The 27,032-nt window shown below is 43.1% G+C and overlaps 1 protein-coding gene across 4 annotated transcripts in view; it reads left to right on the forward strand.

Moving 5' to 3' along the window:
• The window catches only part of LOC140200486 (rho GTPase-activating protein 26-like), a 193,425-nt gene that overhangs the window by 99,267 nt on the left and 67,126 nt on the right, over window positions 1-27,032 (forward strand). For all 4 annotated transcript variants that reach the window (XM_072263883.1, XM_072263884.1, XM_072263881.1 and 1 more), the window contains exons 13-15: window positions 3,421-3,486; window positions 4,234-4,308; window positions 6,881-6,959. In XM_072263883.1, the coding sequence (XP_072119984.1) occupies window positions 3,421-3,486; window positions 4,234-4,308; window positions 6,881-6,959 (220 nt within the window). The remainder of the gene's footprint in view (window positions 1-3,420; window positions 3,487-4,233; window positions 4,309-6,880; window positions 6,960-27,032) is intronic.

Raw genomic sequence — 27,032 nt, forward strand, 5'->3', positions numbered from 1 at the left:
TGTTTTCCCCTTCCTCAGCCCTATCACTCTGGTTCCCATCTTGATGCCAAATTAGTTTAAACCCTCCCTCACAGCTCTAGTAAACCTGCCTGCGAGAATATTGGACCTCTTCGGGTTCAGGTGTAACCCATCCTCTTTGTACAGATCGTACCTCCTCCAGAAGAGGCCCCAATGATCCAGGAACCCGAAGCCCTGCCCCAAACACCAGTTTGTCAGCCACACATTAATATGTCTGATCATGCTGTTCTTGCGCTCGTTAGCATGTGGCACAGGCAGCAATCCTGAGATTACTACTGTGGAGGTCCTGCTTTTCAGCTTCCTACCCAACTCCCTGAATTCTTTCTTCCGGACCTCCTCCCTTTTTCTACCTATGTCATTGGTACCAATGTGTGCCAAGACTTCTGGCTGTTCACCCTCTCCCTTCAGAATACTGTGCACCCGATCCAAGACATCCTGTACCTTGCCACCTGGGAGGCAACACACCATGCGGGTATCTCTATCAGACTGACAGAACCTCCTGTCTGTTCCCCTCACTATGGAATCCCCTATGACTACCACATTCTTCATCTTCTTCTCTCCCTTCTGCACCACAGGATGAGGCCCAGTGCCAGACACCCGATTGCTGTGGTCATTCTCTGTCAGGTCACCCCCCCCCCCCCCCAACAGCATCCAGAACAAGATAACAATTACTGAAGGGGATGGTCATAGGGGTGCTCTCTACTATCTATCCCTTCCTTGACAGTCACCCACCTATCTAATTCCTGCAGCCTCAGGGTGACTAACTCCTTGTAGCTCCTATGTATCTCCTGCTCACTTTCCCTAATAAGCTGTAGGTCATCAAGCTGCAGCTCCAGATCCCTAACACGGTCTCTCAGAAGCTGCATTTCGGTGCACCTGGCACAGATATGGCCATCTGGGAGACTGGAAGATTCCCAAAATGCCCACATCTGACACCCAAGGCAAAGTACTAACCCTACAGACACGCTCTTTATTCCTCTAAATAAAAGGAAAGAAAAAAAATGAAGTCCACTTACCCACTTACGTCGCCGAAGGCTGAATGAGCCAAAGCCCTACCACCCTGCCTCAGATCACTCTGTCGATGACCGCTCCACCAGGTAGTGTCTCCCTTTTATGCCTGAACCTCCCTGCTATCTAACTCATGAATGGTGCTCCAGTTATAGCCGCTGATGTACGCTGATAATGGACAAACACTCTTGAAGCTCCCTTTTTAAATAACCGCCACCGACCTGCAAGAAATCCCTCTCGGTAAAGCTCTGTTGACGCCGCTGATAGGCCACGTACAATGGACAAATGCTCTTGAGGCTCCCTTTTTAAATAACCACCGCTGACCTGTGAGAAATCCCTCTCGGTAAAGCTCTGTTGATGCCGCTGATAGACCACGTATTATCAGTAAGACAGAAGAGCTGGTTGTGGACTTCATAAGGGTAAGATAAAGGAACGCATACCAATCCTCATAGAGGGATCAGAAGTGGAGAGAGTGAGCAGCTTCAAGTTCCTGGGTGTCAAGATCTCTGAGGATCTAACCTGCTCCCAACATATCGTTATAGTTATAAAGAAGGCAAGACAGCGGCTATGCTTCATTAGGAATTTGAAGAGATTTAGTATGTCAACAAATACACTTAAAAACTTCTATAGACGTACCATGAAGACCATTCTGACAGGCTGCATCACTGACTGGTATGGGGGTGGGGGCTACTGAACAGAACCGAAAGAAGCTGCAGAGGGTTGTAAATTTAGTCAGCTCCATCTTGGGTACTAACCTACAAAGTACCCAGGACACCTTCAGGGAGCGGTGGCTCAGAAAGGCAGTGTCCATTATTGAGGACCTCTAGTACCCAGGGCATGCCCTTTTCTCACTGTTACCATCAGGTAGGAGGTACAGAAGCCTGAAGGCACACACTCAGTGATTCAGGAATCCTAAATGGACATTGAACCCTTGAACACTACCTCACCTTTTTAATATATATATATTATTTCTGTTTTTTGCACAATTTTTAATTTATTCAATATATGTATACTGTAATTGATTTACATATTATTATTTTATATTTTTTCTTCTTTATTATATGTTGCATTGAAATGCTGCTGCCAAGTTAACAAATTTCATGACACATGCCAATGTGGCAATGATTTGGACTATGGGATTAATGGATTTGTGGCTAAATTTGCCGATGATACAAAGATATGTGCTGGAGCGAGTAGTGTTGAGGAAACTGAGAGCCTGCAGAGAGACTTAGATAGTTTAGGAGAATGAGCAAAAGAGTGGCAAATAAAATACAATGTTGGAAAGTGTATAGTTTGGTGGAAGAAATAAACAGGCAGACTATTATTTGGATGGGGAGAGATGGAGCGGCTGTGGAGGCCAAGTCACTGGTTGCATTTAAGGCAGAGATAGATAGGTTCTTGATTAGCCAGGGTATCAAAGGGTATGGGGAGAAGGCAGGGGAGTTGGGATGACTGGAAGAATTGGATCAACCCATGATTGAATGGTGGAGCAGACTTGATGGGCCGAATGTCCTACTTCTGCTCCTATATTTTTATGGTCTTATGCCAGTGATAATAAACCTGATTCAGATTCTGAATTTCTTTAGCCAAAGAGTAGTGAATCTGTGGAATTCTTTTCCACAGGCAGCTGTGGAGACCAAGTCTCTCTGTATAGTTAAGGCAGAGGTTGATTGATTCTTGGCTGGTCAGAGCGTGAAGGGTTATGGGGGAAGGCAAGAGATTGGGGCTGACAGGAAAATTGGATCTGCCATGATGAAATGGCGAAGCAGATTTGATGGGCTAAATGGTCTAATTTTGCTTCTATATCTTATGGTTTGATGGTCTTGTATAGTTGATGGTTGGAGGAGCAGTACCTCATATTCTGTCTACATAGCCTCCAGGCTGAAGGGAAGAACATCAATTTCTTGAACATACATTAATTTCTCACCCCTTTCCCCTTTACTCTTTTTGTATTCCTCATTCTGGTTCTTCTCCTACCACTTCTCTTTTCCTTAACTGCCCATCATCTCCTTCTGGTGCCCCTCCTCAATCCCTTTCTCTCATGGTCCACTCTCCTATCAAATTCTTTCTTTTTTAGCCCTTTAACACTTCTACCTATCACCTGCTAGCTTCTCTCTTCATCATCCTATCCCACCATCCACCTTCCCCCTCACCTGATCCTATCTATCACCAGCCAATTTATACTCCTTCCCCTCCCACCACCACCTTATTCTGGCTTTCTCATCCTTTCTTTCCAGTTCTGATGAAGGGCCTTGCCCCGAAACGTCAACTGTTTATTCCTTTCCATAGATACTGCCTAATCTGCTGAGTTCCTCCAGCATTTTGTGTGTGTTGCTCTGGATTCCCAGCATCTTCAGAATCTCTTGTATTCATGGATTTTTTTCTGATTTTCAGCTGCTCAACTGGACAAGATTGGATTTGATTTAGTGAAGAAATGCATACATGCAGTTGAAGAAAGAGGTAATGTTTTTATTTGTGTTTGTCTATCTTACTGAAAAATGCTGATCCATAATATACTGACTCGTAAAATACTGACTCCTGTCCATAAAGTTGTGGCATTAAACCTCGCATCACCAGTTTCAATTTGTTAAAATAAAACATATTTTGTAACTATAATGCTTGCTGAATGAAATCTGCCATACCTGTAACTCCACAAATAAAATTTTTAAAACAACTGTGTCCAGTCATATTTGGAGTCACTAAAATTCAATCTAAGTTCAGGTTTTCATTACCTTGCATCTTAAAAAACGTACATGTTTTAAATAATATTAGTAAACTTATAGAATTTTATTTTTGGTTTCTGAGAATTTTGGTTCTTTTTAGCAACCACTTAACACATTTGCAGTAAACATTTGGAATAATTTGCAGTACAGCTGTGTTTATGAACAATATGTGCAGACATTCACTTGCTATTTTCACCTGGGTACATTGGCACAATGTAGATAGATTTTTCCTAGAATGCTTTTAATGCATTAGTAGAAAGACTTGCACGTACTCCACCACTTCACACAGAATTAAGAATATATAAATCCGTGACAAAAGCTTATCTTAATTTAACACGTCCATAGTGTATGTGCTTTAAAATGTTATTTAATATATTGTACCATAATAATAGAAAATGTTACAATTCTTTTTAATAATTATAGGTTTCATAAACAAGAATCATAATTTAGTTTGACATTAACATTTTTTTCTCTTTTAAAACAGGAATTAATGAACAGGGCCTGTACCGAATAGTTGGTGTTAATTCTCGAGTACAAAAATTGTTAGGTTTATTAATGGGTAAGTAGTGTTCTTTTCATTTGGTGGAAAGTTCAGATATTATTTTATCAATATGGTCATATGGACTCAATATGCTTTTAATCCCCAATTTCTAATCCTGGTGGAGTACTTTTGTTAATTCTATTGAGTAATACTTTTTTTTAAGATGCAGCTGTTAATCCAGATACAAATTTACATTTGTTCTTCTGGAGTGTGGTATTATGTTTCCATTCAATTTCATATGAATACCAGCAACCCCCATGTTATTTGGGGCAGGGAACTGCATTCCTAGAGAACTGTCCATATCATGACTTTTCAGTAACGTAAGCCCTATTTTCCATTGAATTCCATGTTATCATTGGAGATGCGTTCTCCTAGGATGTTATTACTCTCAACAGTAATAATGGGATTACAGTTGTGAGTGCATGATGAAGATGCCTGTGGAGGTGGGTCAATGTATTCGAGAGATTGCCTTTTCGGTTTCTGAAGCAAGTCTTTTAAGTGGCCAGCAGCTGCATTTAGGGAGGTGAGCAATTGTAGATGCTGCTGCAAGCCCCACAGTTTTAGCAATTGCACCAAGTTTTTTTTTCTCTCCAGCATCAGACCTTTGTAATATACTGTATTAAGTTTTACATTTGATGAAATTCCATTTGTAGTTGTTTAGGTTTACAACTTAGACTGACCCTGTTTCAAACATCTTACAGGTAAATAACGTAAAAAAACGTTTGGGATAAAAATTGCTAGACAACAAAATTAACCTATCCCGCTAAAAGAAGCCTCATTATCTGTGCACTTATCAAGAAATAAAAAAAATGAAAAAATAGAGAGAAATTAATGTTTCTTTTGCATTTTGTATTTAGTTATTTACTTTTTTACTTTTTTATTAATTAATGTTTTCCCCGCATAGCTCAGATTTTTGGTAGTGACTTGTGAATTATATGAAGGATCAATTGCATAAGCCATGGCTGTAATATGGGGGTTGTCTATAACAAAAAAAAATTAAACGAGTATCTATTGATAACCCGGGGCTGGCAATGAATTGAGGGTAGGGTATATTCATGGGCTTTGAGCAAACAAGTCAATTTACTCAGAAAACAGACTGAATTATGACAACAAATTTTCCTGATGACAGGTGAGTGTTTTCTCCAGAATGAGATAGTTAGTTGAGGATAGTTGTATGTGAATTGCAGGCATGAAATCAAATGCAGCAACTTAGAGCAAAATTGGTCAATGGGGATTGTCATTATATGCACACCATTTAAAATCTTTCTTAAAACAGCAAAATTTAATGATGTTTTAGAGCATAATTTCTATTTGTTCTTTACATTTAAATGTATGTCTAGATATATTTAAGCAAAATGATGTAAATTTATTAATACATTTGGAAATGTGTTTATTAGAATAAATAAAGATTATTAATGATTTTTATTCTCTATCAGAGTTAGAAATTCTAAACTACATAAAGTGGATCAGATTGGCAGTTAGCAGGGGCCAACCAGCAATATTCTGTTGTATGTGAGGCTCAAGATGCCTCGTACAAAAGATTCAGTCTTACAACTGCACATGCTGTTCGTCTCCTGTCTCCACCATTGAAAGCTCAAAGTATATTTATTATCAAAGTATGTGTACTGTATATAATCCTGACATTCGTCTTCCTACATGCAGCCACAAAACAAAGGAACACGATAAAACCCATTATAAAAATCCATACAACAAGCTCCCAGTGTATGAAAAAAAGAAATCATACAAACAATAATAAAGTCAACAAATAACACACAGAGCATGAATGCAGAGTCTCCAAAAGTGAGTCCACAGCCACGGAGCCAGTTCAGCACTGAGGCGAGTGCCAAGGGCTGTAGATCACAGCTGCAGAGCCCATTCGTCGCTGAGATAAATGAAGCCCATCCAGGAGCCCGATGACTGACTGCAGGGCAACAACTACTCCCAAACCTGGTGGCATGAGATCTGAGACTTCTGCACATTCCACCTGACAATAGTAGCGAGAGGAGAGGGAGACCGCTCAAAAGTAGACAGATGGCACAGAACACCTGTCTGTTTTCCACTGTCATTCGAGATGATTTAAATCTTGCTCAACTCTTTAATCGATGTGGAGTAATAGAGCTGGCCATAGGTTCTTCTCCCATTAGGCCTCAATGCAGTCACCACCTTCAGGGATGGCAGCCCCATTGTATGTGCAGTCTCGAGTCTAGTTCACTGAATCCCCTAGGAGATTGTCAAAGCACTAGATCGTTTAGTCAGTTGAAAAGAATATCCTTAAAATGGAAATTACAGGCTGCAGGCTGTAGTGATCACAGTTCAGGAGGAGAAATGTATTTACTGGAGTATCTAATAGTTTTGTATGCTGTCTGCAAAAGGTCACTATTGGTCGCTGGCGCCATCTTGTATATATTTACAATTATACAGTACAATTCTTTGCTGAACCAGTGAGAGAAATACTCCCACTAGTACAAATGTAATTTAGGTTCATAGCAAATAGATATAGTAGGAGTGAATAATTCAAATCTATTGGCAGGAACAAGTTTATTGGAAATAATAACCTTTTGCTTTTCTAACAATGTTGTTTCTTGTAAAGGAACAGCCGATATAGACCTTGAAAGCTCATCTGAGTGGGAGATAAAAACAATTACCAGCACACTTAAACATTATCTGAGGTAAGAGCTTAAGTGGAGAAAAGAGTTCCAATGTTCTGTTTACAGATTAGCAAATGTACAATTGGACTTAATTTTGAGATGTAGATTCTAGAAGAGGTTTTCACTGTTCTATTTTCTTTATTAAGAATATAAAAATTGTTATAATGGAGGCTTGAAATGAGACTTATGTAAGCATGTACAAATGTAGTTCAAGGCAGGTAGCCAATGGTGTGTCTTGACCTGAATAACAAGAGCTTGTCATATATTATACTAATAACAGTCCACTGAATTAAATTGTAATACAATTTTTTTTCTGTCTATATTTTAGCAGTTTTTAGCAGAAATTATTCTTGTTTTTTTCCCTCTGGAATACATATTAAAATAGTCTGAAAAATTAGAGAAGTTTTGAATACTGTTCATGTAACCAAATTAAATATTGTTAGTTATTTCTGTACCTGGCTGGTTTAATAGCCAGTTGAACATGGACAAGAAGAACTAAATTCCCAAACTTGGTCCAATGTATAAATAGTTACTGGATGGATTTTGATTTGTGAGAAATTGCAATAAAATAATTTAAAAAGAGACTTTACTTTATAAAGTACATGTTTTATAAACCACATATTTTGCATGTATTTCTACAAAAATTGAAAATATAGACTACCTGTTTGATTGATGTTGTAAAAACAACTTGTTCCCTTAACCGTTGTTCCTATTCACCAAGTAGAATATGCTTTTGGTACTATCAATTATTTAAAGTAATTAAAAAATTGCAATTTTTTAAATAGGATTTAAGCTACATTATAATAATCAGAGGTTAAGTGTGCTTGACTGGATATAAACGAGCAGCTAATATATTTGCTAGATTCAAGCATTTTATGCTTTGATTATTAGTTTTCTGTCCAAAAACATTTAGCTATCATATATGTTGGTTGATTTAATGGATTAACTTTCAGGTGTAGGAGATACACTATTTAAAAATGATTAGAAGTGCTGCAGACGTTCTTCAGGTCAAGCATTGTGTGGAAAATGGAAAAGCAGGTTATGACTGTTTCTCTTTCCACGTACTATATACCGGCTGACTGGCAGAATAGTTTTTTTTCCATTTTTTGAGTTTTATTTCATATTTCCAGCGTCTTCATTTTAAAAAAAATATTGTAAAATCATGCAGTTTTGCAGTGCTATTTTACAAACTAATGGCCTCCGGTGTAATGAAATTTCATAGGTTCCAAAATCAGTGATTCACACTGAAATTTGAATTTTATACTAACATATTTTAAAGACTTTCACCTGGATAATTATTTTAATTTTGTACTGTAGTTTATACAGAATATGCTCTGAAAATGATCTTACTTGTTTTCATTTTGTTTCATAATCAAGTAACTCGTGATTCACAGGTTGCTTATTTGCTCAAACATTTTCAAGACTTTTCTTTTGTGATGTTTTTTAACCAAATTGTCAGAAGTATAGTATGCCTTGATAATTCTTTTTCTTGTTCATTTTGGTTGGATCTGCAGGGAGAGCATTTATGATTTTCATTTGTTGTACATTGTTTCAGCTTGACTATTATAGTTTTCCAAGTCTATACAAGAATGTTGTGTGTGTTTGAATTTCATGATTAATGGTTTTATAAAACTTGTTCCCTAGGAGATTGTATGTAGAACTTGAGTGATAAGTTTAAATTAATCTCCTCACTTATTTCTATACATAGAAAAGTTTTTAATACTGTAGAATCTTTTAATTCTGATTTGGGATTTAATTGTCAATGACACATTAGTGCAGTATTGAGATCCTTGGGAACAGTTGCTGGTAGTGGAGAACCGGAGTTATAAGGAAAGTTTGAATAGGTTGGACTTAATTCCTTGGAATGTAGAAAATTGAGGGGAGATCTGACAGAGTTATACAAAGTTGTGAGGGGTATAGATAGGGTAAATGCAAGCAGGCTTTGTCACTGAGGCTAGGTGGAACTACAAATAGAGGTCAGGAGTTAAGGGTGAGAGTTGAAAATCTTAAGGGGAAATCTTGAGGGAAATCTTCTTCACTCAGAGGGTCGTGAGAGTGTGGAATGAGCTGCCAGCACAAGTGGTACATGTCAGCTTGATATCTATGTTTATGAGAAGTTTGGATAGGTGCATAGATGGTAGAGGTATGGAGGGCTATGGCTCCGGTACAGGTCAATGTGAGTAAGCATTTTAAATGGTTTGACATGGACTAGGTGGGCGGAAGGGCCTGTTTCTGTTCTGTACTTTTCTTTGACTCTAAGATGAAAGGTTTCTTAATATCTACTTCATAATTTTGTATTCATCTATACAGCAACCCTCAGCCTCCTCAATTGCAAGGGAAACAAGCACAGCCCATCTAATCTTTCCTGACCACTGAAGAGTTCCATCCCTGGCAATATCCTAGTAAATCTCCTGCACTATCTTTTCCAGTGCATACATGTTCGGAAATGGATGGATTATCATATGAGGAACATTTGATGACCCTGGGCCTGTACTCAGTGGAATTCAGAAGAATAAGGGTGGGGGGGGGGAATCTCATTGAAACCTATTGAATATTGAAGGGCCTAGATAGTATGGATGTGGGGGTCTAGGATCTGAGGGCACAGCCTCAGATTAGAAGGATGTCAATTTAGAACAGAGATGAGAAGCGGAATCAGAATCAGAATCATGTGACGTGAAATTTGTTAACTTAGCAGCAGCGGCAGTTCAATGCAATACATAATATAGATGAGAAAATTTTTTAAAAAAAATAATAAGTAAATCAATGACAGTATATGTATATTGAATAGATTAAAAAATGTGCAAAAAAACAGAAGTACTTTATATTAATAAAAAATGAGGTAGTGAATGAGGGTTCAATGTCCATTTAGGAATCCGATGGCAGAGAGGAAGGAGCTGTTCCTGAATCGCTGAGTGTGTGCCTTCATGCTTCTGTACCTCCTACCTGATGGTAACAGTGAGAAAAGGGCATGCCCTGGGTGCTGGAGATCCTTAATAATGGATGCTGCCTTTCTGAGACATCGCTCCCTGAAGATGGCCTGGGTACTTTGTAGGCTAGTACCCAAGGTGGAGTGGACTAGATTTACAACCCTCTGCAGCGTCTTTCGGCCCATACCAGACAGTGATGCAGCCTGTCAGAATGCTCTCCACGGTACATCTATAGAAGTTCTTGAGTGTATTTGTTGACATGCCAAATCTCTTCAAACTCCTAATGAAGTATAGCTACTGTCTTGTTTTCTTTATATCTATATCGATATGTTGCGACTAGGTTAGATCCTCAGAGATCTTGACACCCTCACTCTCTTCAGTTCTGATCCCTCTGAGGATTGGTATGTGTTCCTTTGTCTTACCCTTCCTGAAGTCCACAATCAGCTGTTTTGTCTTACTGACGTTGAATGTCAGGTCGTTGCTGTGGCACCATTCCACTAGTCGGCATATCTCACTCCTGTACGCCCTCTCGTCAGCACCTGAGATTCTACCAACAATGGTTGTATCATCAGCAAATTTATAGATGGTATTTGAGCTATGCCTAGCCACACAGTCATGTGTATATAGAGAGTAGAGCAGTGGGCTAAGCACACACCCCTTAGGTGTGCCAATGTTGATTGTCAGTGAGGAAGATATGTTATCACCAAATGGGACAGATGGTGATCTTCTGGTCAGGAAGTTGAGGATCCAATTGCAGATTGAGGTACAGAGGCCCAGGTTCTGCAACTTCTCAATCAGGATTGTGGGAATTTCTTTAGCCAGAGTGGTTAACCTGTGGAATTTGTTGCCACAGGCAGCTGTGGAGGCCAAGTCATTGGGAATATACAAGATGGAGGGTGATTAGTCAGGACAATGAAGGGTTGCAGGGAGAAGGCAGACGATTGAGGCTGAGAGTCAAATGGATCAGCCATAATGAAATGGTGGAGCAGGCTTGATGAACCAAATGGCTTAACTCTGCTCCTATGTCTTATGAAGGACCAGAAGTACTGATGTTAAATTTTACCACCTTGTTGTTAGTCCATTGTAGTGCTGGACCCATCCATGATGAGTTTCAAATGGTGTTTCTTGCTGCCAATTTGGTCTTTTGTAGCCACTGGTTAACTACATATACACTACTTAGGCTAACTTAAGATTAACATGAGTTTAACAAGCAACTTGCCGTTCCCAACTGATTTCCATGTGGAATTTATCCATTGCACTAATCAGAGAATTGATGAACAATGATCCCATTCCATGGGTGATATGTTCAATAGAGTCTGCTCAGTTCTTCTAAAGAAAATTGTTGCATTTAACCTCATCAAAAAAACTCTATTACATAAAATGAAATGAAACATTTCTATACAGTTGAGTTGACCAAAAATGTTTTTCTTGCTGCTATTAAACTGTAGAATGTACCCCTCCCTCAACGGGAGCCTCCAGGCGATCCTCCAGGCCTGTCTGGATGGTCCCGATGAAAGTCTTGGATGAGGGAAGGGTCTAGGATGAAGGAGCGGGAGACCCAGGAACGCTGTTCTGGACCGTACCCTACCCAGTCTACCAGGTATAGGAAACCCTTGCCCCAATGGTGCACATCCAGTGGTCGTCGGAAGGTGTATGCCAGATGGTTGTCGATGATACAGGCAGGTGGGGGAGCCGGGGGACACAAGGGGCTGACGGAAACTGGCTTTAACTGGGAAACATGAAAAGTCGGGTGGATGCGCATAGATTTTGGCAGTTTTAGGCAGACCGCTGCGGCATTGATAACACTTCCGACCTTGAATGGCCCAGGAAGCGAGGGGTGAGTTTCCTCTGTTTATTCTTGAGCGGGATGTCCCTGGATGAAAGCCACACCATCTGCCCTGTTTGGTACTCAGGCGCCGGAGTCCAGTATCGGTCGGCCGTCTTTTTATTGCGATTTGCTGATCAAAGTAGGGCCGTGTGTGTCTTCTCCCAAACTTTAATGCACCAATCGATATGGTCCTGAACCAATGGTACAGCAATCTCCTCTTGCGCGGGGAACAGCAGGGGTTGATACCCCAGGGAACACTCGAATGGAGACCTTCCAATAGCAGAGTTCACCAGACAGTTGTGGGCGTACTCAACTCACGGGAGGTGGTCGCTCCAGGTCAACGAGTTGTTTGTTGTTACGCAACGTAGTGTCGCCTACAGGTCTTGGTTGACCCGTTCCGTCTGCCCATTCGTCTGGGTGTGGAAGCCGGATGACAGGCTGACCGATGCACCTAAGGCTTGACAGAATGCCTTCCATACCTGCGAGACGAACTGGGGACCTCGGTCGGAGACGATGTCTGTGGGGATTCCGTGGAGGTGGTAGACAATAGATGCAGGAGTAGGCCATTTGGTCCTTCGAGCCGGCACCGCCTTTCACTGTGATCATGGCTGATCAACCACAGTCAGTACCCTGTTCCTGCCTTCTCCCTATATCCCTTGGCTTTGCTCTATCTAAAAGCTATTTAAAAGCTCTATCTAACTCTTTCTTGAAAGAATCCAGAGAACTAGCCTCCACTGCCTTCTTAGGCAGAGCATTCCACAGATCCACAACCCTCTGTGTAAAAACGTTTTTCCTCAACTCCGTTCTAAATGGTCTACCCCTTATTCTTAAACTGTGGCCTCTGGTTCTGGACCTCCCCAACATCGGGAACATGCTTCCTGCCTCTAGCGTGTCCAATCCCTTAATAATCTCATATGTTTCAATCAGATCCCCTCTCATCCTTCTAAATTCCAGTGTATACAAGCCCAATCACTCCAGTCTTTCAACATATGACATTCTGGCCATCCCTGGAATTAACCCAGTGAACCTGCGCTGCACTCCCTCCATAGCAAGAATGTCCTTCCTCAAATTTGGAGACCAAAACTACACACAATACCACGCTGGGGTCTCACCAGCGCCTTGTACAACTGCAGAAGGACCTGTTTGCTCCTATACTCAACTCCCCTTGTTATGAAAGCCAACATGCCATTAGCTTTCCTAACTGCCTGCTGTACCTGTATGCTTACTTTCAGTGACTGATGAACAAGGACACCTAGATCTCGTTGTACTTCCCCTTTTCCTAACTTGACACCATTCAGATAGTAATCTGACTTCCTGTTCTTGCCACCAAAGTGGATAACCTCACATTTATCCACACTAAACTGCATCTGCCATGCATCTGCCCACTCACCCAACCTGTCCAAGTCACCCTGTATTCTCATAACATCCTCCTCACATTTCACACTGTCAACAGCTTTGTGTCATCTGCAAATTTGCTAATGTTACTTTTAATCCCTTCATCTAAATCATTAATGTATATTGTAAATAGCTGCGGTCCCAGCACTGAGCCTTGCGGTACCCCACTAGTCACTGCCTGCCATTCTGAAAAGGACCCATTAATCCCTACTCTTTGCTTCCTGTCTGCCAACCAATTTTCTATCCATGTCAGTACTTTACCCTCAATACCATGTGCTCTAATTTTGCCCACTAACCTCCTACGTGGGACCTTATCAAAGGCTTTCTGAAAGTCCAGGTACACTATGTCCACTGGCTTTCCTGTGTCCATTTTCATAGTTACATCCTCAAAAAATTCCAGAAGATTAGTCAAGCATGATTTCCCCTTCGTAAATCCGTGCTGACTCGGACCTGTCCTGCTACTGCTATCCAAATATGCCGCTATTTCATCTTTTATAATTGATTCCAGCATCTTCCCCACCACTGATGTCAGACTAACTGGTCTATAATTGCCTGTTTTGTCTCTCCCTCCTTTCTTAAAAAGTGAGATAACATACCCTCCAATCCACAGGAACTGATCCTGAATCTATAGAACATTGGAAAATGATTACCAATGAGTCCACGGTTTCTAGAGCCACCTCCTTAAGTACCCTGCGATGCAGACCATCAGGCCCTGAGGATTTATCAGCCTTCAGTCCCATCAGTTTACCCAACACCATTTTCTGCCTAATGCAAATTTCCTTCAGTTCCTCTGTTACCCTAGGCCCTCTGGCCACTATTACATCTGGGAGATTGTTTGTGTCTTCCCTATTGAAGACAGATCCAAAGTACCTGTTCAGCTCGTCTGCCATTTCCTTGTTCCCCATAATAATTTCACCCGTTTCTGTCTTCAAGGGCCCAACTTTGGTCTTAACTAATTTTTTCCTCTCCACATACCTAAAGAAGCTTTTACTATCCACCTTTATATTCTTAGCTAGCTTACCTTCGTACCTCATCTTTTCCCCCGTATTGCCTTTTTAGTGATCTTCTGTTGCTGCTTAAAAGTCTCCCAATCCTCTGGCTTCCCGCTCATCCTTGCTATGTTATACTTCTTCTCTTTTATTTTTGTACTGTCCGTGACTTCCCTTGTCATCCATATTCGCCCCTTATTCCCCTTAGAATCTTTCTTCCTCTTTGGAATGAACTGATCCTGCAAATTCTGTATTATTCCCAGAAATACCTGCCATTGTTGTTCCACTGTCATCCCTGCTAGGGTATCTTTCCAGTCAACTTTGGCCAGCTCCTCCCTCATCGCTCCATAGTCCCCTTTGTTCAACTGTAATACTGACACTTCCGATTTTCCCTTCTCCCTCTCAAATTGTAGATTAAAACTTATCATATTATGGTCACTACCTCCTAATGGCTCCTTTACCACGAGTTCCCTTATCAAATCTGGCTCATTACACAACACTAAATCCAGAATCGCCTTCTCCCTGGTAGGCTCCAATACAAGCTGCTCTAAGAATCCATCTCTGAGGCATTCCACAAACTCCCTTTCTTGGGGTCCAGCACCAACCTGATTTTCCCAGTCTACCTGCATGTTGAAATACCCCATGACAACTGTAGAATTACCTTTGCGACATGCCAATTTTTTTAACTCTTGATTTAACTTGCACCCTATATTCAGGCTACTGTTTGGGGGCCTGTAGATAACTCCCATTAGGGTCTTTTTGCCCTTACGGTTTCTCAGTTCTATCCATACTGACACTACATCTCCTGATTCTGTGTCCCCCCTCGCAAGTGACTGAATTTCATTCCTCACCAACAGAGCGACCCCACCCCCTCTGCCAACCTGTCTGTCCTTTTGATAGGATGCATACCCTAAATATTCATTTCCCAGCCCTGGTCCTCCTGCAGGCATGTCTCTGTTATTCCCACAACATCATACTTGCCAATTTTCAATTGAGCCTCAAGCTCATCCACTTTATTTCCTATACTCCATGCATTCATATATAATACTTTTAATGTTGTCTATATGGACTTTAGTAAGGCCTTTGACAAGGTCCTTAGGGGTAACATGAGGGGGAACTTCTTTACTCAGAGAGTGGTAGCTGTGTGGAATGAGCTTCCAACAGAAGTGGTTGGGGCAGGTTCTATGTTGTCGTTTAAAGTTAAATTGGATAGATATATGGACAGGAAAGGAATGGAGGGTTATGGGCTGAGTGCAGGTGGGTGGGACTAGGATAGGGTAAGAGTTCGGCATGGACTAGAAGGGCTGAGATGGCCTGTTTCCGTGCTGTAATTGTTATATGGTTATAATCCATTTAAAGTAATGCTTTTACTCCCCTCACCTTTCACGTCGATTCCAATTGCATTTGGTCATACTCTCCGATTCCTTCCTGAGTTTTCTGCCCCATTAATTCTGTTGTCTTTCTTAACTTTTCTTATTCTCTCTTTCCCTTTAACTCCATCCTTATATTTCCAGTTCGTCTCCTCTCCCCCACTACTTAGTTTAAACACACCCGTGTAGCAGTGGCAAACCTGCCTGCCAGAATGCTGGTCCCCCGTCTGTTAAGATGCAACCCGTCCCTTCTGTACAATTCATCCTTACCCCAAAACAGATCCCAGTGGTCTAAGAATCTAATTCCCTGCTTCCCGCACCAGCTCCTCAGCCACACATTCAGATCCCCTAGCTCCCTGTTCCTGTCCTCTCCAGCACAAGGAACTGGAAGCAAACCGGAGATAACCACCCTGGAGGTCTTGCTTTTCAGCGCCTTCCGAGTTCTCTGAAGTAACGCTGCAGAATTCCTTTCCTCATCCTCCCGACGTCATTTGTGCGGACATGCACCACCACTTCCGGCTGTTCACCTTCACCCTTGAGGATGTCCTGCAATCGGTCCGTGACGTCCTGGATCCTGGCACCAGGGAGGCAACACACCATCCTTAAATCCCGCCTGTTGCCGCAGAAACCCCTTTCTGTACCTCTCACTATGGAGTCCCCTACTACCACGGCTCTGCCTGATTTATGTCTCCTTGGCTTTGCTTCAGTGCCAATTTTTGACCCGCAGACCGGTCTGCCTCTCAGACTAGCACTGTCTTCTGCCCCGACAGCTTCCAAGAGGGTGAACCTATTTTCAAGAGGTACATCCCCCGGCGTCTCCTGTAGTCCAAGCATCCATCCCTTCCTTATCGTCGCCCCTCCCTTCTCTCTTCCGGTATCTTCGGTGTAACAATCTCGCTGCAGGTCCTGTCCAGAAAACACTCATTTTCCTGGATGAACCTGAGGTCATCCAGTTGCCTCTCCAGTGCCTCAACATGGTCCTTCAGGAGCTGAACCTGGACACTCTTCCCACATTTGTAGCAGCCAGAGGCACCATCAACGTCCCTGACCTCCCACATCATGCAAGCAGCACACTGAATCAGTTGACCTGTCATTTCTTCACCACTTCTCACCCTCTCCAACTGTGGCATAGTCTCCTCCCTCAGCCTCCTCGCCGAAGACTCTTGAGACAAAGACTCGCACTTTTCTCACAAAGCACTTCCCTCGACAAGGCCGCTCCCCTAGATCAAACCTTGATTATACTGGCTGATATTTTGACTAATTCGTTTCACTTGTTGCACCTCGGCCGACCTCGAACGTTTGTGTTGCTGGATGGTCCCATCCGGTTTTTAAATCAACCACTCCTTCTCAGCCAATCCCCTCACTCACTCCTTCACTTGTCGCACCTCGACCGACCTCAAACACTTATTACGACGTGGCGGACGAGAAGATCTGCGGTTTCTTGAGAGGAAGGGAATTTAGGGAGGACTACGAAGTGCACTGCCTTGGAGAACCGGTCTACCACGTTGAGTACAGTGGTCTTTCTGTGTGTGAAGGGGGTAGACCGGTGACGAAGTTGAGGGCGATGTGTGACCAGGGATAGGTAGAGGATGAAGTAAACCCGCAGGTGGCCGATGAGAGGTTTTCCCCAGGCACAGATGGAACATGCCGAGACATAGGAACAGGTATCCGCCTCTATGGACAGCCACCAAAAGTGTTTTTTCAGAAGCGCTAGGGTCCAATCACTCCTGGCGTGGCAGGCAAACCGAGATAAGTGCCCCCATTGGAGAACCTGAGACCTGACGGAAATGGGCACATATAGGCGATCGCCAGGTCCATTGCTGGGGTCGGGGTCGTCCCGTTGGGCTTCTTTTACTTTGGACTCGATCTCCCAAGTGAGGGTGGCAACCATGCAGGATGGTGGGAGGATAGTCCCTGGGCTGGAAATGTCCACCTTGGAGTCGTATTGGTGGGAAAGCGCATCCGGCTTCCCGTTCTTGGACTCTGGACGGTATGTGAGGGAAAACTTGAACCGTACAAAAAAAAATGCCCAACGGGCCTAGCGGGAGTTCAAACATTTGGCAGTCTGAATATACCCCAGGTTTTTATGATCAGTCCACACCACAAACAGTTGTTCTGCCCCTTCCAGCCAGTGCCTCCATTCTTCCAATGCTAGTTTGACCACCAGGAAGTCCCGATTTCCCATGTCGTAATTCTGCTCGGCGGGGGACAGTTGGTGAGAATAGAAGGCGCAGGGGTGAAGCTTTTCATCCGAACTTGATTGCTGGGACAGGACCGCTCCTATCCTGGAGTCAGAGTTGTCCACCTCAACAATGATTTGACGGGCTGGGTCCGGATGGACCAGGATGGGCGCGGTGGTGAAACGCCTCTTCAGGTCGGTGAAGGCTGAGTCAGCTTCGGAGTCCCAACAGAAGGGGGTAATAGGCAAGGTAAGCCAGGTAAGGGGGGCTGCCACTCGACTGTAGTCTCTGATAAATTGGCAGTAGAAGTTTGCAAACCCCAGGAACCATTGAAGTTGTTTGCAGGTCGTGGGCCTAGGCCATTCTTCCACTGCCCGGATCTTCTCGGGGTCTGCTCTCAATGATATAACCCAAGAAGCTGACCCAAGGAACGTGGAACTCACATTTTTCCACCTTCACAAATAACTGGTTTTCCCACAGTCTCTGGAGGACTTGACGGATATGGTGAACGTGTTCTTGGGGGGTGCTAGAAAATATCAAGATATCATAGAGGTAAACGAATACGAACCGATTAATAAAATTCCTCAGTACGTCATTGATTAGGGCTTGAGAAACAGCAGGAGCGTTGGTGGGGACAAACGGCATGACCAAATATTCGAAGTGGCCCAGAGGTGTATTAAAGACCATCTTCTACTCGTCCCCCTCCCTCATCCTAACTAGATGGTAGGCGTTACGAAGGCCCAGCTTTGAAAAGATGGTGTCTCCATGCAGTGGTTCAAAAGCTGAACTAATGAGGGGTAGAGGGTACTTATTCTTAACTGTTATACTGTTTAGGCCTCTGTAATCAATACAAGGATGAAGCGACCTGTCCTTTTTTTCTACAAAGAAGAAACCGGCACCTACTGGGGAGGATGAAGGTCTGATAATGCCCTCCGCGAGGGACTCGCTAATGTACTTCTCCATGGCACCTCTCTCCAGTCGGGATAGGTTAAGAAGGCGACTGGTGGGTAGCAAGGCCCTGGGGAGAAGGTCAATGGCACAATCATCTGGGCGGTGTGGAGGCAGGGAAAGGGCCCATTGTTTACTGAATACCTGTCCCAGGTCATGGTATTTTGTGGAGACTCGGGACAAGTCCAGGGGTTCCAGGACAGGCGGGGTCGTGGTAGCTTCCCTGGGAGATGGGGCTGACCATAGACAGTTGGTGTGGCAAGACTGGCTCCATTTGGCTATCTTCCCAGTAGACCAGTCGATATGGGGATTGTGTTGGGTCAGCCATGGATACCCTAGAACTACTGGGGCTTGAGGTGAATGAATGAGACTGAATTGTACCTCCTCCTGATGGTTGCCAGATAGGATCAAGGTCAGGGGTGGCGTACAGTGGGTAACCTGAGCCAGCTGTTTTCCGTCCAGGGCCCGGGCCTCCAGGGGGATAGTTAGTGGCTCGCAAGGTATTCCAGCCTGGGAGGCTATGTCTTCGTCCAGCAGATTGCCCTCGGCACCGGAATCCACCAAAGCGGATAGGGACAGGGACTGTCATTGGTAATTCACGGTAGCCGGGATCTGCATCCGAGTGTGGGGGGCTGAAGGGAGTATTGTCTGGCTCACCAGGGCCCCCCTTTTCACTGGTGAGCCTTCCCTTTTCACTGGTGAGCCTTCCCTTTTGGCTGCTGAGGGCAGGTATTCCAGAAATGCCTGGCTGGTCACAATAGTAACAATCCCCAGCTCTCCACCTCTAAGGTCGTTGGGCTGAGGAGAGACGGTTCCGTCCCAGCTGCACCAGTTCCTCTCTCAGGGGGGTGGGGACAGTCGGAGCAGGAGCTACACTTGGAGCGGCTGGGGAAGGGAGGCTGGCTGAGGCTGATAAGATGGACCGTGGGCTTCCCCGAGGAGCGGGGCGACTGGTTCTTTCTCTCAGCCGCTCTTGAAGTTGATTATCTAATCTAGTGGCTAGCGAGATCAGAGAGTCGAGACAGTCTGGGTCGTCCCACGCTGCCAGTTCATCCTTTATCTTGTCCGAGGGACCCTGTCAAAACGCCTCCCGCAGGGCCTCGTCATTCCACCCTGAGTCTGCGGCTAAGTTTCAGAACTTGATGGAATACCTTGCTGCGCTTCACGAACCCTGACAAAGAGTCAGCAAGTGTTTAGCGGCATCCTCACCACAAATGGGTTGTTTGAAGACCTTCCTCATTTCAGCAACAAAGGAGGGGAAGGAGGAACAAACCTCTAGTCGGTTATCCTATATCGCAGTTGCCCAAACCAAGGCATCCCCTCGTAATAGCCCCATGGTGTACGCAATCTTGGATTTATCTGAAGTGTAGGTACATGGCTGTAGCTCAAAGACCAGAAAGCATTGTAACAGGAAGGCCCGGCACCTCCCTAGGTCCCCAGTGTAGGGTTTGGGCTCAGGTACGTATGCCATCCCGAGCGGTGCGGTTTGGGTAGTCGGGGTTCTTGGAGGGGACGGAGAAAGGGAAACGGAAATTTGGTCCACCTGCTCACTGACCTTCCGAACATTTGTGGATAGCGTCCAAAGGTTTTCCATGACCTCCCTAAGTAGTTGGTCGTGGGCGCCCAGTAGGGAGCCCTGGCTGGCGAGGGCCTGTTGTACGGGATCTGTGTCCGCTGGGTTCATTATGGCCAGTTCGTTCTGTTACACGAGCGTGGCGGTGGATGAACCCAAGTGTAGAACACGGGCGCGGGGGCAGAGTCAGGAGGCGTTATTGCCGTAGCGAGTGTGGAATCGGTTTCCAGGAGAGTCTTCAAAGTCTTGGGTTTGGAGAGAATCCAGAAGCAATGCTAGACTTAGAACTGACAGTCGTAAGAACCATGAAATGAGGTTACTCACACCGGAGTCGACCAACGAATTGGCAGCTCCTTATTGTGATCACAGGGTCTTTATCCTGCATTTTCTGATGGAAAGCAGGATTATCTCTATTTTAATGGCCTTGTTCCATATCACTAAGTATAATCTTTTTAAAGAAGAGAGAAAATGTTAGAAATACTCAGCTAATCTGACAGCATGTGAGGAGAGATTTAATGTTTTAGATCAATCATTTTTGAAAATATTTGTGAAGTTCATTTGACTTAATATCAAAAGCTGTTATTTGCAGATTAGAGTTGTTCAGCACCCTTTATATGAAGAAATGCTTCCTAGATGTGTCCGCTCTGATTTGAAGATTATGCCTATTGAAAACAGCTTCTCTGCTTACTGCATCAAATTGTCATTTACCAGCTGAAATAGATCACCACTTAATTTTCAACCCTCAAGGTAATGCAAGACTAGTCTATGCCACACAACTTGTAATTTTACCTTTGCAACTTGGTGCTGTGATGTTACTCATACCGTTTAGCACAGATTATTAATTAATGGAATGAAAAATCCTCATCATGTTCAAATATCTCCCTGGGCTTGTCCTCCTTTATTTGACTTTGACTCTCTCCATTACCACGTTGCCCCATTTTAAAATGACTCAGTTATATTGGCTTCTAATTATTGAATCACTGTAGGAGGAGAAAAGTAACTCTATGACCCAGGTCCAGTTTGCTTTGCACTGCCACATCCAGTGGGTGTTTACTTCCAAACCAGAATGGTTTGAAGGTGAATTTCAGGGGCTAAGTTGATGTTATTTTGGTTAGGGATCCAGCAACACACATACAAAATGCTGGAGGAATTCAGCAGGTCTGGCATCATCTATGAAGGGGAATAAACAGTATTAATGAGTCCTGATACAGGATCTCAACCCAACATGACTATTTATTCCCCTCCATAGATGTTGCCTGAGTTCCTCCAGCATTTTATGTGTGTTGCTCAAGGTTTCCAGCATCTTTCTGCAGAATCTGTTGTGTCCCACCTGTACTTTAGACCAACATGAGATTAGTTTTCACTGGTCCTTGAAGAACTGCACTAAAAAGATGCACTTTCCCGAAAGTATTGCTCGTACTCTAATTCCCCTCCTGCACACGTTCTCACCTGATCTTGATTTGCATGTACTCCCTTGTACCCCTCTTAACCACATTTTCCTCTAAACTCTCTCTTCCTCTATCCATTTCCTTCAAACCCGACTCTTCTCCGTCTCATTAAACCTCTTTTCATCCTGAGTTCCTTGTTTTTCACCAATTAGAAGATGGTCTGGTTCATCTTTTTTGGATTCAAGATGAATGATCTCACATTCTAACTCTACTCGATGCCATTTGTTTTATTATTGCATGCAAATCTAATTTATAACAGCTTGATTGCAACTTTTTTGTCTTGGCACATCACCATTGTACTGAAAACCAGAGCCCCCAGTGCAGATCCCTGGGCATACTTCCAGTTACATTTTAATTGCAGAACATTTTCATTGTTCTGTTCCCAGTCTTCCAGCTACTAGCCAATTCCCAACTCCAGTTGCATTCAATATATCTACACTTTATCATATGAGGAGCATTTATTTGATGGCTCTGGGCCTGTACTCACTGCAATTTAGAAGAATGAAAGGGAGATCTCATTGAAATACATCAAATGTTGAAAGTCTAGATAAAGTGGATGTGGAGAGGATGTTTCCTATAGTGGGGGATTCCAGGACCAGAGGGCACAGCCTCAGAATGGGGGGACATCCATTTAGAATGGAAATGAGGAAGAATTTCTTTAGCCAGAGGGTGGTGAATCTGTCGATTCATTGCTACAGGCTGCAGTGAAAGCCAGGTCATTGGATGTATTCGAGGGTGATAGATGCTTGCTTAATCAGGGCATGAAAGGTTAAGGGGAGAAGGCAGGAGAATGGGGTTGAGAGGGAAAATGGATCAGCCATGATGAATTGACAGAGCAGGCTCAATGGACCAAATAGCCTGATTCTACTCCTTTCTTTTATGGCCTTATGGTCTTGAATTTTGACATTTTTTTTTGTTATGGGGCACACTGAGTAATATTCAATGATCTGATAGACTATGACAGAAAACTAGGCAGAAAAATATTACAACATTTCTTATACTCTATGATCTAAATGCAGTAGATTCCGGTTAATTGGGACACATCAGGATCAGTACATTTTAGCCCAATTAAGCAGCTGCCTCAATTTGCCAAATTTTCATGGGAATAGTTAAATATGTTTAAAAATACAAACTACCATTTAACTGAATAACAAATTATGTACTTAACTGAAATACAGAACAAATTAGAACACTACTAATGTCACTATAGTACTATAAAACTGTGTATTAGTTATCGATGGAGGAATTAATCCTGTGTATGTCACCATGTATGGAGTGCCCATGAGTTGGTAGCATTTCTGGTGAAGGAGCTTGTCATGTTCATTCTGGGGCAGCTCACTCACCTTTGGTCCCCTCCGGACACTTAAGTCTCACCTGTGGCTCCAAGTAGTGGTTTGTATACAACAGTGGTCATAGTGCGGTACACCCCACTGGACAGGTGGGCTGGACAAGGTGAGGGTAGCTGGTAGGCCTCATAGCCCATGAAATAGGGACATGCCTGTCCTAGCATGTGAAGTCAGCTCTGGCTGACTGAGCAGATGAGAACAGTGAGATATAACTGCTAAAAAGGCAGTTCTGCAAAGCTTCAAGGAGAGTGATGGCATGAGAAGGCACAGAAAAAGTTATAATTATCCCCTGTAACCAAGACCCCAGTTTGTGATGACTACTCATACCACTGGACCCGGACGTCTGAGGTTGAGACAGTGGAATTGATCCATTGTAACAGCTTTTTCACTTTTTAAAAACTCTCCCGCACAGATTTCACTGTCATCTTCGGATATGATGGATAATCAATTACAGACACCTAGTGCAGATAATGGATTGTATTTGTAAAATTCTTTCATCGATTGTATCCTCCAAATCTTCATTTTCATTGTAACATTTAAGATGATTATCTATATCTTCAAATTCTTTATAGTTCCTAACTTTTTGAAGTAACGCAATTGTTTCAATTTCACACCTGGCGGTTTCTGGCACCTTCAAGCCTAAATGTTTAAAACCGCAGTAAGCAAAACAATTCTAAATGGTCTTGGTGCTTATTTCTCACCAACTATCAATGACAAAAATCACTGCTTTTTCAAGACAAACACACATAAATGATACTATTTATAAGCTGTTTGCTCTAAGTGTGGTGTAGTGTCTAACAGCCACACAAGTTCATGTAACTAACGCTAGTGAGAAACTGTTTGGCAACAGTCTCCTGTTCCAATTAAAGCAGTATTGTATCCCAAATTAATGAAAGGGTTCACGGCTGTTTTCTTGAGTTGTTCTTTTAGGCTATGTCCACACTAGACCAGATAATTTTGAAAATGCCAGTTTCATGTAAAAACGACAGGCATCCACACTAGGCATTTTTGAAAATACCTCTGTCCACATTAAAACAGATATTTAGGCAAATCTCCTCCTACTGGGCACACACAGGACACACAGAAAACAAGCGAAGAGGAAACAGTATACTTGGTGCGCGTTTGTCGAGTTACAGACTAGAAAAACTTAAAAGGAAATTGCCAAACGAAAGACTTGGTGCACGTTTGTCCAGAAACATTTTTTACAGCAATAGTCTCTTCACCAGCCATAGTCTCTTCACCGATGAATGGGACGACAGCTACAACTAAATGCAATAAGGCTTGTTACTGGGCAAAAGTGAAATTTGCTGTTACCTCATTTGTTTGCCTTTACTTTTGCCATGTCTTTGTTATTATTTTGCTGTATTTAACATGTGCAATAAAACGAGTTACTGGGCAAAAGTGACAGTTGCACCTATTGAATGTTTGCACAAGCAATACATTAATAAAGCACCTTCTTAGATGTCTGCATCAGTGTTATCTTGTATTTCCATACAATGTTACATGAGGCTGTTACACATCTATTGTCAGATATTGTTGTGGTGTTGGAGGTTGCGTCCAAGAAAACAATGAAATGCCGCGCTACCACCACCATTTGTTCCGGCACGTCATGACAGCGGTTTTAAAAATAGCTGGTTACCCCGCACACACTATGCCAGATGTTAGGCGTTTTCAGATTTATTCACTCTGGAGAGCGTTTCTGAAAAGCTCCGTTTTCGGGGGAGGAAAACGCCTTTTCAGTGTGGATGTAGCCTTAGAGAAAAAGCTTCGGTTACAGATTTATCTGGTCTAGTGTGGACGTAGCCTTAGAGTTGTCTCAAATAAATGGCTACCCCAATTAATTGATGGTCCAATTAACTGGAATTCACTTTAGTATTTTTTATTATTTAGTATTTTTAATGCGTTCTTAAATAAAAGCTCTGTTTGGCTTCTTCTTTGTCCTGGTAACGGCTGCAATTTGACATCTTCAGTAATGCAAAACAGAAAAATGAGCAATGATTATCACAAAATCATCGTATTCATAGTTAAGAACTTGGCTTGGTATCAATAATATTTATCCTTTGCCAATAGGATGTGTGTTTATCTTCTGGTCCTGAGCACGTATTCAAAATTGACACAAGTCAATCAGATGTAGATATTTTTCTTTAACCTAGTTGCTACTTGTCCTTGCGGGTATAATGAATATCATAAAACAATTTGTAGAAAGGTAAGGAAATTTTTCAGTTCTCACCAGCAGGTGACAACAAAGGACATAATTAGAAATGATGATCTGGACGCAGGTTAAGAACACTTCACTTACGGACATCCATTTGACAGAGTGCCACACATGAGGCTGATAAACATGATAAGAGCCCATGGTATAACAGGAAATATACTAGCGTGGGTAGGAGGTCAGTTGACTGGCAGGAGGCAAAGAGTGGGAATAAATGGGGCCTTGCAACACACACAAAATAGCGGAGGAGCTCAGCAGGCTAGCAGCATGTATGGAAAAGGGTAATCAGACCACATTGCAGTCCGAGACTCTTCATCAGGACTGGAGAAAAAAAGACCATGAGTCAGAGTAAGGAGATGGAGGGAGAGGAGGAAGAAACACAAGGTGATAGGTGAAACCAGGAAGGTGGGCGGAGGGGTGAAGTAAAGAGCTGGGAAGTTGATAGATGAAAGCAATACAGGGCTGGCGAAGGGGGAATCTGATTGAAGAGCACCGAAGGCCATGGAAGAAAGAAAAAGAGGAGGAACACCAGAGGGAGGTGATGGGCAGGTAAGGAGATAAGGTGAGATGAGAGAAATGAGAATGGGGAATGGTGAAGGGCGGGGGAGGGGCATTACCAGAAGTTCAAGAAATTGATTTTCATGCCATCAGGTTTAAGGTTACCCAGAGGGAATGTAAGATGTTGTTCCAAGTGTGGCCTCTTTGCAACAGTAGAGGAGGCCATGGACTGACATGTTGGAATGGGAATGGGAAGTGGAATTAAAATGGGTGGCCACTGGGAGATCCTGCTTTTTCTGGCTAACGGAGTGTAGGTGCTAAGTGAAGCACTCTTCCAGTCTGTGTCAGGTGTCACTATTGCACAGGAGGCCGCACCAGGAGAACTAGATACAGTAGATGACCTCAACAGACTCACAGGTGAAGTGTCGCTTCACCTGAAAGGACTGTTTGGGGCCCTGAATGATAGTGAGGGAGGAGGTGTAGGGCCAGGTGTGGTACTTGTTTCACTTACAGGACAATCTTGATGAAGGGTCTCAGCCTGAAATGTTGACTGTACTCTTTTCCATAGATGCTGCCTGGCCTGCTGAGTTCCTCCAGCATCTTGTGTGTTTTGTTTGGATTTTGAGCACTTGTAGGCTTTCTGTTGTTATTGCTGATGGATTGTCTTGTTCACCCTTGGAAAAGTAAATTCCTGATAAATTTACAAGAGAGGACATTCGTTTTGACATATTCTCCCAAATGAAAATCGGAAGTCTCCCTATTACTGCAGAAATGATCAAAAGGGAAACCATAAAATGCCCCACACTCTCAGGTCTATATGACCACCCAAAATGGCTGGTATGTGCAGCAGAAATCCCAGTTCCTTCATTTTTACTTGTGCAGGATGAACTTGCCCTTGAGGAAGATTGCCTTATGTGGAGACTCAGAGGTGTTAAACCATCAAAGCTGAGAGCTAAAGTGATGGAGGAGCACATGCTGGTCATTGAGGCATGGTCAAAATGAAAGTGTTGGCTTGAAGCTTTGTCTGGGATGGCAGTATGTCCGGAAAATGCCAAGAGCATCCCTTGGAATGGCCCACATTCCCTTCGCAGAGAATTTATGTGGATTTGACCAGACCATTCCTGGGTATGAATTTTTTGGTAGTAGTGGATGCAGCTACAAAGTGGCCAGAAGTGTTCCCAATGGCCCCCACCATAGCCTCACTCACTGTTGGTGTGTTGAGAAGCCTCTTCTCAAGGACTGGTGTTCCAGAACATCTGGTTGCAATGGACCACAGATTGTTGTGGAACAGTGTTAGTCATTCCTGAAAATGAATGGTATTAGACATATTATATCTGCACTATTTGGCAGAAAAGTTTGTACAGAGCCTAAAGAACACAC

Source organism: Mobula birostris, chromosome 7 (assembly GCF_030028105.1).
Source record: "Mobula birostris isolate sMobBir1 chromosome 7, sMobBir1.hap1, whole genome shotgun sequence".
Taxonomy (NCBI): Eukaryota; Metazoa; Chordata; class Chondrichthyes; order Myliobatiformes; family Myliobatidae; genus Mobula; species Mobula birostris.